At 34.0% G+C, this 19996-nt stretch overlaps 1 protein-coding gene across 4 annotated transcripts in view; it reads right to left on the bottom strand.

Moving 5' to 3' along the window:
- The window catches only part of LOC106719751 (polyhomeotic-proximal chromatin protein), a 63005-nt gene that overhangs the window by 33156 nt on the left and 9853 nt on the right, over positions 1-19996 (bottom strand). For all 4 annotated transcript variants that reach the window (XM_045686251.1, XM_045686254.1, XM_045686247.1 and 1 more), the window contains one exon: positions 17676-17731. In XM_045686251.1, the coding sequence (XP_045542207.1) occupies positions 17676-17689 (14 nt within the window). In that variant the 5' untranslated portion in view covers positions 17690-17731. The remainder of the gene's footprint in view (positions 1-17675; positions 17732-19996) is intronic.

Genomic DNA, 19996 nt, shown 5'->3' with positions numbered 1-19996 from the left:
ATATAAAAATCAGAGAGCGATTTTTCGTTTTAAGTTCGTATTATCACATAATGTTTAACATTATGTGGTAATTAAATTTGCTAGAAAATAGTTTTTAGAGAACCAATAAGTTTATTTAAGTTTTTGAGGTTATGGACACAACTCTGGCCATTAATTAGAAACAAATATGTAAAAAAACAATAATATTACTCCTAACCTATTAAAAGTAGTAAGGGACAACACTAATTACTAATGTGTATGTTACAAAAATATAAAACATAAGATCCCAATGCGGTGGTCAAGGCGAACGTAACTTTCAAATATCTGCCTATAATCGCTATTGACTTCTGTCTCTTTACAAATTTTTGTCAGACTAGCTTTTTCCTGCAACTCTGTCCACACGGAATTAAAAAAAAACTTATGTGGCATTGTGTTATTCCAGATTATATTCTACATGTATGCCAAATATCACTGAAATCCGTTAAGTCATTCTGGAGATACCATCTAACAAACAACCATCCATCTAAACTTTCGCCTTTATAATATTAGTACGTTTATTTGTTACATTTTCTCTCTCAATTTAAATAAAACAAAATTATCGTGTAATATCGACACATTTTCTAAAATATAATAAGGTTTATCTCAATGTGAAGTCCGTCAAACTTATCGGACCCGGTGAGAGAGGCGCTGTTATCGCCTCTAGTTCTCTACGAAAATATGTTAAAGGCACTACATGCCTACTTGGAATAAAAATGACATGTAAAAAAAATCAAGTACTTCAAAGTGTTTGAGTCGCTTTTTGACATTGACAGGGCGCTCTAGCGCAGGGGTCGCTAATGAATCATGGTAATTTAGTGTCCCAAATGCTCACCAGGTCCGATAACTTTGTCTCTTATAAACACGTTGATTGTGGATATCCTAAAATGGCAACGGAGATACCAAGAAAAAATTATAAGGATTACTGATTTTTTTAACGTTTTATGATCGACGATGCGAATCGAGACATTGAAAAGCGCCATCTATCTTAATCCCTTATTATTTTTTGCTACCGCCATCTAGTATTTATTTCGTAAATCACAAAACGAACTGCAAAAAATTATAAATTTAATAAATATAAAAATCTAGGTAAGTACTTTATGCTATATTTTTATAACATTTATATAATTGTCCCCTCGACTAAACCACTGTCCTGATTAGGATGAAAATACTCTTAGGACGCCAGAGAACGTCCACAATTACCTAAATAATTTTCATTTGCTGTTGCTTCGATAAACGTGTTTTATTTGCATAAAATAGTTCACAGCATAAGCTGTTTTGTAATTTGAAATTATGAAATTTGATAATTTCTGATTGTAAAAATAAAGAATGTGGGAACTTGAAATATTTTGTCGACTACCTGAGCTGTCCATTATTTATTGGAGGTTAGTGGGAGCCGTAAGAGCCGTCCTAACCAAACTTTTTTTAGTGAAATTTGACAGCCATATTCGTTTGAGGCGGTATCCATTTTTGTTATATAACTCTTTTATACGGATGTATGCTACTGGACTCCTCCTAAATCAGTGGACCGATTTTAAATATTTTTTATTGGCAAGTTTGTAAACGAGATTTGACTGGCCCCTTTTATGATTTACTGTCGTACTCAGAATCATTAATTGGAAACTAAGGAAGTCTTTTCGTGTAAGACACTCAATGACCACTTAACCACTGAGTGTTGTTGTAAGTCTACGAGACGGAAGTTTTAAAAATAGAGCCGAAAGCTCGATTTTCTCATCCTGGATCTTGAAATTTTTATGATGTCTAATTTAATTATGATTGTGTTGTTATAACTCTATTGATGTTATTCGCCACAAAATAGGTACATAATTTTGGAATTAATTCACAGTCAAAAGCATGGTAATTTAACTGATTGGTTATTGAAGATGTATAGAGGTAATTGAGGAAGCCCTTGTATGTTTTCTTTCATAATTTTCGTGAAGTGAAATCAGAGAAGATCGATAGGTAAGTATATTGGAAGTGACATTTCTATCTCTTCTCTTGAAATTGAGGCGGAGATGAGGGGTGCCGGTTTTTCAATCTATTTAAACCAGTCTTTATAAAAATCCACATCCTCGAATGAGCGGGTCGGGCCATTTTATTGTTTTTTTCTTTATAGCAAGAAGAAGATGATAAACGAGAAAGCTGCCACCGGAATGACCGCTTGAGCGACGACAGAGGAAGAGACGTAAAAAATAGGATATTTCAAGTGCCTCCTCTGCCAAATCCTCTCCCTATTTTTCCATGTAAGAAAAGGGTAAGCAGGGGAAAATAACTAGAATTTAGCCTCTGGCATACACACTCAGACGATACGCGGAATTACTTTAACTTCACGCCTGTCTTGTGAGGTTATGGTATTGTACAGATCGAGCAGGCCGGTGCAGCAAGTAATGCTTCGTACACTGCCACTGTTAGCAGTTGTTGGCCTTGCTAAAACTCACATTAAGATGACACAAGTCATACCCCGTTTCACAATCTTAAATAAATCACTAGTCTGTAAACTTTATCTTGGGGCCTACCACGAAGATTTGCAAAAAAATAACCAAAATTGTCATGCTGACACCCAGACAAGATGTTAGGTGACCTTCTGCCTTTTATTTTTTCATTTAAATTTTACAACAGATAAAATTTTACGTGCCACGATGTCATTAAAGGTTAAAATAAGAATACGCTATTATTTTAATACATCTGCTGTCTCGTGCGTGTATATGTTACACAAAACTATCTAGAACTTGCATCTTGCATCGCAGCGAAGCTTTGCAATTACGAAGTTTATTGCGCATTTTAAGCTCGGCGCGTGGTCGCCGTAAAAAATGTGCCGGGCACAAGTTCCCTTCGCGCGAGCTTTCAATAAGCCGAGGGCGTCACACAGACGGTACAGTTAGTAAAATAAATTATGTTTTTCTTATTAAAAAAATCTCGGAAAGGATTGGTTATTATTTTAGCACATTCACTTTCTTTTATAAGTTTTTAATTTTCATATAATGTAACATTATGTTCATCTAAATAGATATTAATAGACCAGTATACTCTATTCTAATCTAATGTGAAATAAATAGAAAAATAAAAACAAAAAAGAAACTTTTTTTGTCGAGTTATTTAAAAAGGTAGTTGATCAAACACTAGCTTTTGTTACGAAAATGGGAGGTAAAATTTTATTATTTAAAAAGGTTATGTTTTTGTCAACGGTACAAACTGACAAAGCAAGCTGCTGATGCGGTCTTTTGAAAAGAAGGGCGGTCATTGACAAACCTGCGAACCGAAATGCTCAAGTAATTACTAATGGACTATAAAGAAGCAAGGGAACCAATCAAGGGATTCAAGTAATGTTAATTAACTATCCATACTCTTTTCTGAAAGTTACTAATATTTTGTAAAAAGAAAGAGGAAAACATTTGAAGCTTTTAGATGTCTAACGTTTGTTTTTTAATTTTTAGAATTTTTAATAGCTTAATTATTGCTATCAAGATTATGTGACTTGCTTTTTTGCATTTCTACTACCATTTTATACTACCCAAACACCTGGTCAAAACATTTTAATATCTCACTCATTCCCATAAAAAAAAAAACAAACAGAGATAACATTATCTTTTTGGTACTGGAAACTCAGCTATTCTTAGAAGATACTATTGTTTAAATGTTTTAATTCTACTAGTCATTCTAAACCAGCGAATGATAATAAAATTAATTGGTTATAATTTTTTTAAGACTAACTTTATATTTACGAACGGACGAATTAAATGCAAGTTATTATCGTAATATATATTACAATTCATCAGGATAAGTTCGTTGCGTTACCTCGTATGATGAACAGTAACCTTTCACGCGAAGTTTTATTTGTACACCGTGTTCATAGCTCTCGCTCAAACAATGTAGAGTCGAAGCATAGAGTAATTGAATACGATTATTGATATTTATAAACTTTATACCATTGTTATAAGATTCAAAATTGCTTGAATTCTGTATACGATAAACTTTGCGCAGCTTTTATTTAAAGTATTTTATGTTTGTGCGCGTATAGCGTTTTTTTTGCTTTATTAAATCTTGTATATTTTTATTTTTAATTGTGTGTAAGGGTATGTGTAATGTACAGTTAATATTTTTAATTTGCAGAAATTGCATAACAATCTCAGTAAATTATTTTATTTCCTTATATACATATTTACCTAATTATTATAATAATGAAAGCAGTAGTCCGGAAGAAGTGGGGACGTCAAGTAAAACACGTCACGGCATACAACAATTTGATGACCACGATAAGTCTGGCAACACTGAAACCACAGAGAAAAAGAAGAAATATTATCGGCATAACAACATTTTAAAGTTTGATCCCTTTTCCACCAAGCCACTAGCTGACTCACATGAGTGGTTGCGCGCAACTTCTTTTCCTAATTTTACCCTTTGTTTTGATGTAAAGTCAAAATTAAGCAAACTCAGAAACGTCAAATTCCATACATGGCAGTCATGTGACGACTTTTTGTTTTAGTTATTTTGTGAAAATGTAAAACATACGTAGCTAAAGTTACGTTTCATGTTAGTGACAAACAATGTTTCAGTATTTTCGGTATTTTCAAGTTAAGAGTAAAGTGTTTATTGTTAAAGTTAATGGTTTGGATTGGAACAAGGTAGGTATACTCTTATAGTGGAAATATACCTACATTGCTCATAAAAGAGAAGACGAGTGCTGCTACTTGCGCTAGTGAAAACGGGTTTAAAGTCTAAGGTGTGTATAATATATGTATGAAAAAAAAAACATCGACGCCGTCTCATGATAATTTCAAACGGCTGCATCACATTGTGTTATTTACATTATTTAAACCTTTTGAAAAATACTCGCTCAAGTATACTAAAGGAGTCGGTCCCTTTGTTGGTAGAAGCTTACCAAAATTAAGCTTAGAGGATTAAGCGGCTACAGAAAAGTTACCTAAGAGAGCCTTTCCATTCACATAAAAATTATGCTACCTCGTTTATCTCCCCCTCTTTCTTTACGTAAGAAACTGAGCCGTTTACGAAGAAACTGAGATATTTCAGTGCTAGAAGCATTATTAATTTGGAAGAAATATAGAACGAGAGGAGGAGAGGGCAATTCTATGGGACACACAAGCAGTGCATCTTTCAAACGAAACGCCATACCAGGGTCCAAGTCCTCGACTTGTACTGGATAGTAGTATGACAATGTACGCTAATGAAGTATCGATTTTTTTTGTATATAGAAATTTTGAATTATAGAATTATAGAAAATTGGTCTTTGACAAAAAGGATCTAATTATTATTAAAACAATCTAATTATTTGGCTATCTGTCGCACACTAATTTAAAAAAAAACTTATTTGTGTATGATTTTTTATATAAGAGAAGGGAGCAAATGAGCGGCAGAAACACCGAGGTGATCAACGTTTACTATTCTTTCATTTTAAACAATGAAGGAGCAATATAAAAATACAATTTTGTTTGTTTAATTCAAAAATAACTCATGAAATTTTTGATTCCAATTTTTTTTTTATGGTAGGTTTTTTACCAGGAGGTTAGCGAGTATGCGACCACTCAAACTCTCTAAAATAGAGAAGTGACCGCTGCCCATAGTAGTCCGCATTTGCAGATACGTTGTCGGTCTATCTTTAATCTACAGAGGAGGGGGACTCATAGAAACAGAATATTTTCAATTTCGAAGCGTCCCGTCCTCCATCAAAGCCACCCTTAATGTCTATTTCCTTCCTAGAAAGTTAAGAGAAGGAGAAGAGGATGGTGTCGCGGGCGACAAATAGTCAATTTATAACGGACAAAGTATAGTGGGTAGTTTTATTTAGGAGATATGCTTAACGCGAACGCTTCACTATATATTCATTTCTGTAACTGGAATTTGCCACCGTCGAAACAGCTGTTCAAAAATAGCTATCTCCGTTTTCTTCCAAGGAACGAAGGGGATGAATATATGATTTATACAAGTGTTTCGCCATTAAGACCCGCTATGGTGAATGGATCACAATGTTGGACAATTTAAAAGGACTGATAAACAATGCGCTGGAAATATGAATGTTCATGAAATTTTGAAAATACGTTCAATACAGAAATTACCAATTTACAATTACAATTAAAACAAACTTTTATATTTAAAGGAAAAAAAAATTATCGAAAAAGCGAGTAAAGCTTCGGGTAAAAACTAATAAACTCATTTCTCTTGAAGAAAGATAATAAATTAAATCAAATACATAGAGTCAATAAATAAATACCTTTTCCAATAAAAGTTATCACTCCGTCAGATTTAATATTAAATGAAACGTGTTTGGTACACAATACTCTCGAAAACACAATAGATTGACACTTATAAAATTTAGATCCCAAAACGTTTTAATTTATATAACACGACTGTTTGATACGACGACTAGTAATCGAATGATAGAGTAATAATGTCCACGAACAGATCATATGTTATAAATATGTCAGATTTTTGTTAAGGGGAATCTACTACTTCCAGAGATCATAGATAAAGACTAGCGGTTGACCTCGACTTTGTCAGCGCAGAATTAAAAAAATATAAAGTAGCCTATGATATGCACGCGTTCATCTGCTACTTTCCCGTAAAAATCGGTTTAGCCGTTCTGGAACAAACGCGACATTGCGGACAGGCATACAGACAGACAAAAAATTTAAAATTGATTTTTCGTTATCAATCACTGTCAGCAAATTCATATGAACGAAATATTATGTTTTTTTCTCTAAATTAGTCGAGTTTTGATTTAACAGATAAATTAATCAATATAAAAAAAATTGTACAAGTCGTTGGTTCATAAGCGTTATTTTTTTTTCTTAAAGTAAAAAAAGTTTCAATGCATTTCTTTCACTAATTCTTCATACTTTACTGGGGTTTTATAGACAAGTTGACGTTGCCATTGTTATTATCGTCACCCCATAAATGATTTACTGTCGAGCATTGACATCCCTTCAAAATTAATACAAACATAAAGGCATCCTTTACGTTTAAGCATTGGTTTTCTTTATCATTATCTCCGTTATTTTATAGGAAGTGATAGTGAAGATGAATTATTTAACTTGTATTTTGATAGTGGAAAACATTTACAATAGCAACTAGCTGTCGCACGGGACTCCGTTCGCGCGGCATTAAAAGTAATAGCCTACGTGTTCTTCCAGACAATGTTCTATATGTGTGCCAAATTGAATCAAGATCAGTTTAGTCGTTCTGAAGATACCTTCAAACAAACATCCATCCATCCATATTCAGAATGTCACAAGGAAATTGTTTGTAGTTCATTACTCATGTAGTGACGCTCATCATTACTTGTATATGTATGGTTGTATATAATAACTTAATATTCTTAACATATGGAGTAAAATAGTCAAGTCATTTCAACTTAACACCTACGAAACAGCAGAAGGACAGTGCCGAGGTAATTGTCAATTCAAAATGGTCGATTTGAATTGCAATAGGGTTGAATATAGAGCAAGGCGGTTTGACGATGTCCTATGGTTGGAAAACAGGCAAGATAGTTCATATTACAACACATAGAGTTTTTCAAACAATGATTGAATTCCTTGTCTTCCTTTTTCGAATTTCGGTCTTATCACTTTGATTATGAATCTTGATTTCGTCATAGAAACCAAAGAAGTCTAAGAATTAATTTCTTTAAATGCTAGCAAAGCATCTTAAATTCAGTGTTATGGACTGTTGGGAAAAAATTCTTTTGTTTTAGTTAGTCACTTTTTTATATATTACAAGGTGGCAAACAAGCAAGCAGCCATCTGAATTCGTCGCTCATTGACACCCGTAATTGCAGATGTGTTGCCTATCTTTAACAATCTATGGGGGAGTAGACTCTCTTATGCGTTCACTTCTCCGTTAATTCCACTTCACCTTTCCATTCCTTATAAGAAAAGGGTGGGAAGGTAATGAGAACCAAAATTAGGGCTCCGACACGCACACTCGTAAGACGAAACGTGAAATTATTTTTACTTGACGCCTGGTTTCTGTGAGGTCGCGGTATGTCACGCCGCGAGCCGGCCCCTTCGTGTAACAGATGTTGTTGTTGCTGGCGTCTACCACTGTTAGTGTACACTACGTGTGGACTAGTAGTAGTACTTCACCCACTTATTCACCAATTCCCTAATATCATGTTGCCCACCAGATATTCTGAGTTTTTTAGCCGAATTCAAAACGAAGGAGTTTGTCAATTCGTCTGCATTTTCTTAATTAAAGTGAGATAAAAAGTGCAATGTGTCTAGAAATACATGTAGATGGCGCTGCTTTTAATGTTATATGAATATTAACTTCATGCTAGTTAGACCTAGGACTAACACCTCTCATCTACCTAACAACGAGCTCATCCCAAATTTTTTTGGGTGCACATTCAAGCTACAGGTTTGACATCAACGACTTCGGGTAAGAATGGATGGTGTATTGGTTGGGTCCGATTCAGCCCTTATCACCCTCTTGTAATGTAAATCATCTGTTTGGGTCCAGTGTGATCAATCAAAGATCAATTATTCATTTACAAAACTCAAGTGATTACTTTCGAAATTTTATAGACTTAAGCATGGATCTTAAAATAGGTTGGATCAATACGTATGAAGTAAAAATATCGGTCCTCAACTCGCTCAACTTGCACTATCATTATATGTAAAGGACAGATGAATAATTTTTACGATGCCGTCATTTAGTGGATCCGTAATTGCAGTGTTTATAGGAAATGACACAAGCCAACTGAGGGCGACTTAACTTCCCGATACGTACGAACTACCCGTACGAACTAATAATTTATTTAAAACTTGAACGGTATAACCATGGGTTTCATACGAGCAGGATTTTAACATATTAACATAGTTCGAAAATAAGAGGTACGTACATAAGGCCACATTCCACTTAAAAAAAACTAAGATAAAAATAGATTTAGTACGTATTTGTCAACAATGGAAACTCAGGGTAATACAAGTTCAGAGCGAACAGGATTTATGTTCGAATGGTCTAGTCTTATACGGGTCTGTAGAGGCAAATCAAGGCGCTACATCGGATTATCTACGGTCTTGCAGTAGAAGCAATAGAAGCAGTACATCTATACGAAATAGAGTGATGACCTATACGTGATGTTACATATCTTACTAATATTATAAACGCTAATGTTTAGATGGATGGATGGATGTTTGTTTGAAGGTATCTCCGGAACGGCTCAACGGATTTTGATGAAATTTGGCAAAGATGTAGAACGTAGTCTAGAAGGACTTATAAAGTTTTTCTTTTAATTCCGCAGGGACGGAGTCGCGGGCGACAGCTATTCTGCTAATAAATTCAAAGACGTCTGTGAAGTCAACAAAACCGCGCTGAGCCAAGTGGACTAGGGTCTAGTCACCCCTAACTTAGCATCGGCGTGAGCCTTTTGATTGATTTAAAATAATTATCAAATTTAATTAATAAATTACGTATATGCATAATGAAAATTAATAAATCACCAAATTATTATAGAATCTTCTGTTGTAAAATTCAAAAGAATTTTTTTTTTCTTAAACAAATAAATCAAGGAAAAGAAGTTAATTGAAAACATACTATTGCACATTTTGTAAAGTTTTTAAAATTCGAACTCGTAGACTTTCAACATCACTCGACAATTCAAAGTTGCAGAGAGAAAGAGGCGGAAAGATTATAAGTTTGTAAGTACATTTTGCGACAAGTACAAACTTGTATCAACGTACACTAGCTTTTGTTTTTGTTATGATATGTATGTATGTATGTATATTAAATAATGACATCTATGGTATTTCTTTGAAAATAAAACAGTTCCACTAGATTGTGTAATAGCCTAAGACTAAACTTTTTAAATATAGATGGCGCTAGAGGCTTCCAACGTTAGCCAATAATCGTCGAAATCAATAATAAATCCTTGGAATCGATCCGATGATTTCTTCGTCAGGGTGGCAAAGAATACGGCCTCTTTTCTGTCATATCAGTACCCTATCCGTCGATGTCCATTTTATTAAGTAGTAAAACCCTTGTAAACACGATCGCCCTCGGCCCGCTAACTGATTTTTGGAACGAAGTTCCTTATCGCGCGTTGTGAAAGGGGGCTAGACGGAAAAAATTCTTACGAAAAGTTGTCACGACACTTTTTGCTATAGTAAGCTATTGTAAGCTGTGCGGCGTCGCATGTTTCTCTGTCTGTCTCTCTCTCTCTCTTATAGAAAGCAAGCCAGATATTTTCATTTCTATTTCGCATTGAACAGTGTGGACTCGCGACTTAAAAAAAAAATAAAAAAAAAATTATTACAATTCCTTCACTAATTAATCGAAAGGAACTTCGTTCCATCCGGGTGTCCCTTGACACCTCTCAAGTTTTTTTTTTGACTACACTAACTGTGAACGTGATATTTTCTAAACTGTTTGTTACATTTATATACTGTAATAGGCAATTTTTTAATATCATAGAGCTGTCTTTTTTTGGAAAACTTTTTAAGATCTTTCAATTCTCTCACACATATTTTTATATAACTTTAGCGGTTTAGCCTATATAAGCCAATAAGGAAAATTTATAAAGGTTCCGAAATACACTGTCTATTCATGTTTATTAAGCTTTAGTTTTAAAAAATAAAATCTACGTTACTCAGTGATAAGCTTTTTAATGGCAAAAGAATTTTCAAAATCGGCCTAGTAGTTTTTGAGTGTTTTCGTTACATAAAAAATATATTAATATTAGTATAGATGGAGTGCAAAATTTATTCGATTACCCCTTAAAGAATAGATCGTGTTATTCGATTGCTATTGCAATCTTTAGGTTGAGTTTGAAACAAATAGATTAAAAATGTTACTTAATTAAAATACCGAAGGTAAGCAATAATGATTTGATGTCGAAATTTCGGCCGTTTTAAATGTATTTCAACTACAATGGATAAATAAAAATAAATACTTAAATATCTTTTCACATTTTTAAGAAAACATAGTATAGAAAGAGTACGAAGTTGTAGCTATCACGCATATGTGCAATACATATTGATTTGCGCATATAATATTCCACGTAATATTGACATATCTATTTCTCTTTTATATGAAAATAGCTGTTGCCCGCAACTCTGTCCGCGCGGAAAAAAACAAGACCTAATAAGCCTAGCCTATGTGTTCTTCCAGACTATGATCTACATCTATGCCAAATTTCATCGAGATCCATTGAACCGTTCTTAAGATACCTTCAAACAACAATCCATCCCATCCTTCCAAACATTCGCATTTATAATAAATATTAGTAAGATTCTCGTGTCAAAATATTTGTTACCAAACTCCTCCGAAACGGCTTGACAGATTTGTATGAAACTTTATATGCATATTCAGTAGATCTGAGTATCGATTACTATCTATTGTTCATACCCTAAGATATAAGGGTCGTAAATTTGGCACAGATATAGAACATAGTCTGTAAGAACACATAGGTTACTTATTAAGTTTTCTTTAAAACGCGAACGATGTCGCTGGCATCACCTAGTAGCAGAACTAAATACTTTTAAGAGTAACGAGCTAAGTTATGTCATCAGTCATATTACTCCGCCGACCCTAATGGACGCTAACACTGACGTTGATATGTATGTGTTGATATGTGATAGTTTTTGTTTCATAGGACTCGGCAACAACAACAAAGACTCTTTGTTACTTCAGGGCCACCGGCGCGGCGGCGCAAACAAAGAAAAACTAACGCCCACCTTCCATTAGTGGTGACTGTGTTATTTGATATTATTTACTAGTTACCAATTGACCAGTTAATAAACCTCTTACATCTTAAGAAAACTTTCCTAGTGAATCTAAAACAATCTACTAATACAGACTTACTGTAGGTACTTATGACCGGGAAAGTATAAAAATCAAATGATGTATCTCTCGTCAAAATCAGTTAAGTTATTACAGCTGCAAAATGTAACAATTTCCACACCACACAAGGGAGTAATTCTCATCCGAGATTTTAATTTAACTTGTTTTCTTTCAAATACAAAACATTTACTTATTTTCCCTAATAAAATCTAGTCATTTAATTGGGACCCGTATAAAACACCTGCCTAGTACTGTGAATAAGGTACTTCTATAAAATAAATTACGTGCCAGTGTAATTAAATACTGTGAAAATAGTGAACAACTAAACGAGACAGCTGATTTAGAGGAGACTCTTCAACAAATATATTATCTTATTATTGATCTGATATAGACGTAGCATCAAAATGTACAATAATAAAAATTACAGCACAACTCACTCTCGAGACTCTGACACCTCTCAGCAAACCTCTCTTGTCTCATCCACATTCATATTATGTGCACTTACACATACATCTCTAACGAGTGCTCCTAATGTCGTCTTTTCATAGTATCTCAACAATTTGGTCAATATAATTTTAACAGTCGTAGACAACAGCAACAACATCAGTTGCCGGCTCGCCCGGTGCAATTCCACGACCACACAGAATACAGGCGTCAAGTGTCGCTGAGAGGCCTAATTTTAGTCCCCTTTCCCTTATAACGAGAGGCTGGAAAGGGGAACTAGATTAGACCGGGGAGAGGACGCCTAATAAGGAGAAAAATCCTCTTTCTGTGCTTTCACTCCTCCGTCAATTAAAGGTATGCAACGCAATCTGCAAATGCGGATAATTATGGACAGCGGTCGCTTCACTATTTCGGCGAATACAGGTGGCTCATAATATAAAAATACATAAATAAATCCGCCTAGGGGTGGTCCCTACCAACATTAAAATCAGCATGTGTCAGTCTCCAAAATGATAGAATTGTAAATCATTGAATTTTATACAGTACTTTGTCACGGGTTCAAGTATTAAATCTATTCAAGTAAAATAAAGAACACAGTAGCAGAATACTCGTCTTCAAATCCAATACGAGTGGTATAAATTCTTAAAGACACGAACCAATTAATGGGTATTAAGTCGTTCATATTATTATTTGAGATGCCAATTAGTTGCGTATTAAACAGGGGGAACCGATCCCCTTATATGAAGTATTTATCACAAAAGCACTGATCACAATATAAGCAGCTAGATTGTTGACTTCTCATGTCATTAAAAAGTTGAAAGGAAAATGGTAATGGTAGTCTTATCCCTCATTTTCCTTGAAAAAAACTGAGATGGCTATATGTTTCTGTATGACTGTTTCGACAATGGAAACCGACAGTAAAATCAATATGTGTCCATGAGCCCTACCTATTCATGCTAGTCTTTTGTCATGGGCATAATTAATTTCCTACACATTGTATAATTTTATCACGATCCAATGATAATGTCACGGATTTGAATTCTATTATGAATTTTAATAGATTAGTGGTTGACATACTTACATTATAACTACTTGTCGCCCGCGACTCCGACCACGCGGAATTAAAAAAGTAATTAGTTAATTCCGCGCGGAAGGACTCGTGGTCGACAACTAGTTTGTTAATATTTTCGAGTGTATTAACATAGGATAAAAGATTGGTTTTATTGATTTCCTTTATTTGTCTACCTGTGTAGTAATTGGATTGAAAACGGGAGAATTTTTTATAACATTTACAGATCAGCGCACAGAACTGACAGCCGATGAGAGGATACTATAGGGTTAGATTTTTTCTTTTTTCACTTCGGTCACCCTTTTTTCGGTCACCCTTTCGGACATTTGATAGCACTCACGAGATCCATACACCTGAATTAATTGCTATCATTTCCATACAATGAAATCCAATAAATGTTTGGTGAAACTGTACCGTACATTTATAGTTATCACTCAATCTACTTTGTCATCCAACGCCGAAACGAAGTAAACTGAGAGCCGTTAAATCAATACATTTCGGCCGTTACATTATTGCAATTTTTTTAGTAATTTTGTGATAAATTGTGAGATAAAATCACAATATGATCAAATAAGGGTTTATTTTATAACTAGCTTTTACCCGCGACTCCGTCCGCGCGGAATAAAAAACGGGGTAAAAATTATCCTATGTCCGTTTGCTGGTTCTAAGCTACCTGCCCACAATTTTCAGTCAAATCGATTCAGTCGTTCTTGAGTTATAAATGGTGTAACTAACACGACTTTCTTTTATATATATAGATAGATATCGTTCAAGTTAATTTATTTACCCAGTTAATGTGAGCAAAATGCATTTTACAACAAATACTTCGGTTTTTAGGGAAAAATGCAAAGAATCGCAATACCAAAATTTTGTGCCATCATAATAGCGAATTTTCACCGTCGAACACTTGAATGAGTCTCTGTTATTTTCATAGATAATGAAAAGGATGACAATATTCGTTTAAACAAGTGTTTCAACAGTGGAAACCCGCAGTAACAGTGTCGTAGTTCACTAGCATATATAATTTGGTATCGTAATGTGAAGGTTCACTGTGACCACTGGTACGCGTTCGACCAATACAATTTACGGAAATTAATCAACAAACATAATTACCGCTTGGATTGAATTCTCTTGTTACCATGTTTGAGCGGTTGTATTGATTTGTTGATCACTAGAGACGAGTGCTGTTTGCCTGAAGGTAAGTTTGATGGTTGCGAATTCGATTTGTTTTTAAAAGTTATAAAAAACAACCAATAACTATATATTTAATTTATATCAACTAAGATTTTCTGATCTTTCAATTGAATTTAAAAGAAAAATTTTGCACTCAGTTTAATGAGTATTAACAGTAATACATAGTAGTGATAAATAACATTTAAATATACTGTGCCTTATGATATCTGGAAAAGCTGATATCTAATATATAAAATTCTCGTGTCACAGTTTGTCACCGTACTCCTCCGAAACGGCTTGACCGATTCTCATGAAATTTTGTCAGCATATTCAGTAGGTCTGAGAATCGGCCAACATCTATTTTTTTTTTTAACTGCGCGCGGACGGAATCGCGGGCGACAGCTACTAACAATATATTTTCGTATGTTTCCGCCATGGAAATCCACGGTTATTAGACTTACTACGCGAAACACAACGAAGCGTGGTGGGAACTACCAGGTGTCTCCATTTAGTTCCTACGTTCATAAATCGCGTAATGTAGATTGATATAAGTACAAAATCGCAGAAAATTCGTGTGATAGATATTTAGCAGTGTTAGCAGACGTCGTATTTAGAGCTATCTCCTATTCAAATCTGACTCGAACGCTGTGGGTTTTGTAGTGCACATTTGGACTACGGCATTGACATCAATGTGTTCGGGTCATACAGGTGTGAAACAAGAGAATGTTATTACACAATTTCATCGCCCACTAAAGATCAAGCGGCTCGTTTTGAATAACTGAACGTAATGCTTTTTTATTGTTATGCGCGAAAGCAAGGCAAAGACAGTGACCGTCGTTTTTTTTACATTTATTGAAAGTTGCCAGCCCTAGTCTTATTACAGAACCGTTAGATAAGGCATATCAAAACACAAGTTTATCGCGCATGGATAGTCACAGTGGAAAATATGAGGTAGGTCATTGTTTGCTTTATGATAACTCTCTCAAACAAAGTTTATCTTGGATGAAAACTAGCAATATCTGATGTTAAGTGTATACAAACTGCTTGTATCCGCGATTCACGGAGCTTGTATTAGCCGTATGTTTAAAATACCGTAAGATTTGTACAATAACTATATTATTGACTCTTACAATTTCTCTGATAAAACTTGATGTTTTTATAAATTTATATGTTTTATGTTTTGTACGATAGATATGAACACACTGAAAGTCTATGCTATCACTTTGTTTTTTGGTACCGTTGAGAGGATTAAAGTTTTATTAAATTACCCATTGAATTGAGAATTGCGCCGCTTTGATTTACTATTTTAGCTTCTTTCAATATGTGCATTGTTTAAATTCAAAGAGCACATCATTGTTACGAGTATTTTCATAGAGAGCTATTATAGAGAAAAAAAAAGTTCATAGATGTAACGATTTTTGATACAAGAGATAGGTAACATGCATAATATGTTTTGATAAATTATTAAATTGCAACTCGCAGAGTGAAAGATACCTACATACCTACGTATGTATACTAAATGAAAAAAATAAAACAACAGCGATCGAAAAGTCCGTTAACGACATTGTTAGTGCAACGGTGATACAATTCATTATTATTCCGCATCAAGCTTATAAGCTTTTTTCTATTTCTTCCTTCACCATTGTATGTCTCCCGTCACCGTCACACGCGGTGTTATTGTTATTGCCGTCTCTCTCGCAAACCCGCGTGGGTGTAGCGGCCATCGGTCGATGAACTCAACGAACAGCTGTTTTGCCAAAGTAATAATTATAATAAACAACCTTCCAATTATGAACCAGTCTCAGTGCGTTGACGGATAACAATAAAAAAACAATATTTATTTACGTTTCACGGTCGTACTTATTTTATTTTGTTCGAAGAATTAGGTTTGTAAACTCTGGCGAAGAATGGCCCACCTGTCTACGCACTTCTTCAACAATTGTGAAACTGCAGGTGCGACGGCGGTTGCTGGTTTTTTCTCGAAAGACAACATTCAGGTCGTTTAAGGAGGAAGGTAGCTTCATCATTGGCGAAGTCTTATCATTACTAATAAAAGCGCAGGCCATTGTTTATTTAAGAATAATATTTCGCACTTTGAATAGTGCATTATTTTTATATGTTACTTGAAGCTCGTATTGTTTACTTGCATGTTGTATTAATAACTGCGTTTGTAAGGTTCAAGATATACGCCTTCTTTACTCCTTGCAACCAGATGCAATTTGTTTATTATTTAAAACTTAAAATTATATTATTACTATTTGTCGCCAGCGATTCCGTCCACGCGGAATTAAAAATAAACTTTATTAGTAACCTATGTGTTCTTCCAGACTATGCCTTACGTCTATGGCAAATTTCATCAAGATCCGTACAGCTGTTCCGGAGATACCTTAAAATCTGTTGTTTTAAAACATAGACAATAGATGACGCTATTTCATATATTAGATTCTCAGTCAGTCGGGATTTTTAGTTTTTTTTTAAATTAAGGTAAGTTAGGCCCGAATGTCTAGTATCTAGTGAAATAAAAAGTAGGTATGGTGATATTGAAGTAGGTGGCAATGTTTAATATTTTAAGACAATTTCGTTTGGTGTACTCGTATTAAAACAAATTTTCAAAATCCTTATAACAATTTTCAAATCCATTAGAAAATTCTGAGACTGTAATAATTTCGGTGCAACAATTAATCAATCAATATCATATAAATTATATAATATCTGTCGAGACATAAAACATTTTATAAGTATAACTAAATGATGATGGAGGGCTCAAGCTCATGACAACTATTCATCTTAACAATAACAGTACGATGCTTATTTGTATTAAGTTATCAAAAACAATAGAGCTACAAGTCAGCCACAGAACGTTATTTAAATGTATACTAGGAACATTTAACATACACTGTATTCTTATAAGAATACCTTATCCTAGTATACCTATCACCTATATAAGTAACTTCTGAATCTACTATTACAATATTTTTATTTATTACAATTATAACACAAGAAACATTATCTTAATTTAAGATACTTTGGTAAAAATTATTTTAAAATTTGAAATTATTATTTTTCTCAGAATATTTACATTGTTAACTAAAAGTATGTATTCATCACTTAAAACTATATAAAATAATATTATGAAGTGTTACGTTAAATGTATAAAAGTGTGAAAATATGTATAGAATACCTTTTCTTAACCATCCAGTGTATTTCGGAAGCCAATTGTGCTATTTTGTCAGTTACCTGTAAAGAAAAAACATTTATTATTTCACATATGTATTTTGACATCTTTTTTTTTCCGTCCGGGATTCGAATTGGCTAGCAATACTTAGTAACTCTCTTTTTATACTACAGAGCCGCCAGACTCTTGCTTCTTCCACATAGATGCTAACTGCGAGGCTCTGATAGCAAGCTTGGTTGCCCCAATGGAAATAGTAACGTCACTCCAGACAAAAAAGTGTTATAAAATTGCATCTAACTATCCAACCACCAACAACCAACTGCCAACATGTCCAAGAACAACAACAACAACCAACAGCCAACAACTGCCAACATGTCTAATTCTATGTAGTATTAGCTTATCATCAATAAAACAGAAAAATGCTTATTATCTAGCCATCCAAATGATTTTTTATTTCAGAGGCCTCACCATGTTTTCGATACTAGAAATTAAAACGTACATTACATTAAGTAAATAATCTAATTAACAATGGAACTAATAGAAATTAGTTCTAACATGATCGTAGTCAGCTAGATCCAATGTTGCACGCCTTAGAAAATATAATTAAAAAAATACAAAATTTGTACAAGTTACTCAGTGACCCAAATTAGCAAATTGCCATTACACAAGTGATGTTAGTACGAGTAATACAATACTGATGACACCACTGTCTTGCCGACGCGACGTCGCATTTAAAGACATTTATGTCACTGTACACTTATGAATTTGGTCAGTTTCTTATCGCGTCCAGTGACTACCGAACCTGACCTAAGGTGGCCAAGTGTACAGCATCCGCAATGTAATTTGGCAAATTGTCAAATGTAGCAAATCATTCCAACTGTGGATTTCCGTTGTCGAATTACTTGTATAAAATCAGTGTCATCTCTCTCATTCTATTTTATATAAAAAGAGACAAAAATATGTTTTATAATACAATAAATGCGAATATTTAGATGGATGAATAGATGTATGTTTATTTGAAGGTATCTCCGGAACGGCTCAACGGATCTTGATGAAACTTGGCACAGTTATAGAATATAGTCTGGTAGAACATATTTATTATGGTTTTTTTTTTCTTTCAAACCGATCAATCCTTGAATGCCGTAAAACAAGTCACGTTTTTAAAACAAACATAACCTACCCCAACAGAAACCATGTAATTACACCTCGTAAAAGTTCCAAAGTTTATTCAATAAAATGCCAATCGCGACTTTTCAAACAAAAACTTTCCATTATTTCACCACTCAAACTTTGCTGGAGAAGACTAAAAAGTACAAAAAGGTTCTGCTAAATTTAACGTAGATTGTGCGCTAAATGTACTGACAAAATTGAAAGAAAATTTCAGTCGGCAAATACGAAGGTCAAAAAAAGGAAAGAAAAAAAGTTAATTTAGGGTTAACAAAGAAGCGCGGCAAGACTTCGTAAACTTTTGTAAAAACGAGAAATTTAAAAGGTCGTAGTTGCGCAAACATATGTCGGAAAATTTTCACAAGAAATATCTAAAAACAAAAGCCTTTTGTTAGTTAGTCTGGCCTTATTGGATGACAACAATATTCAAGAGAATGAAAAAATCAGTTATAATACATTAGCGTGGAAAATATGTACTAAAATAAAACAAGATTTCACGACCACTAAGTAAATTATTTAGCGTCAAGATCGATAGTTAATGGCTTAATGTAAAATCGATATTTGCTCAACTGTGTTATGAACGTCGATGGTGGTTGTATCGGAACATAGTTAGTCAGGCTCGACAGCGTTGAAATGAATTTAACGGTGACTGACTGCAGTTGGATGATGGCAAGAGAGGTAGCCATGAAATAACATTTACTTTGATCCTCGAATCGAAAACTGAAGTTGTACAAACAACGGGTTTCAAATTGTAAAAGCAACAATATTCCCAAGCAGCTGCATATAAATGATTTGCTATTTATATAAATGTTACAAATACGAATGTACGTAGAAGAACACATAGGCTACTAATTAAGTTTTTTATTTAATTAATTCCGCGTGGTCGGAGTTGCAGGTGACATCTAGTAATACGAGTATATATAAAAACACATTAAGCTTAATTTTCGTTCTTTATTTAAAAGAGAAAAGAAAGAACAATGTTAATTCATCTCATGGGTTTAAATATTTCTAACAAATCAAAGCTTTGTGGCCACTCTACTCTAACTTTATATGAAAACGGGTAAAAACTCAGGAATATTTCCACAGATAACAATTTTCCGAGAGGAGCATGCCTGACATGTCATGCACTAATCTATTACAATTAACAAAATTGTAGAGTA

This window comes from Papilio machaon, chromosome Z (genome assembly GCF_912999745.1).
Source record: "Papilio machaon chromosome Z, ilPapMach1.1, whole genome shotgun sequence".
Lineage (NCBI taxonomy): Eukaryota > Metazoa > Arthropoda > Insecta > Lepidoptera > Papilionidae > Papilio > Papilio machaon.
The sequence above is the reverse complement of the archived record's forward strand: the minus strand, read 5'-3'. Positions and strand labels throughout refer to the sequence as shown.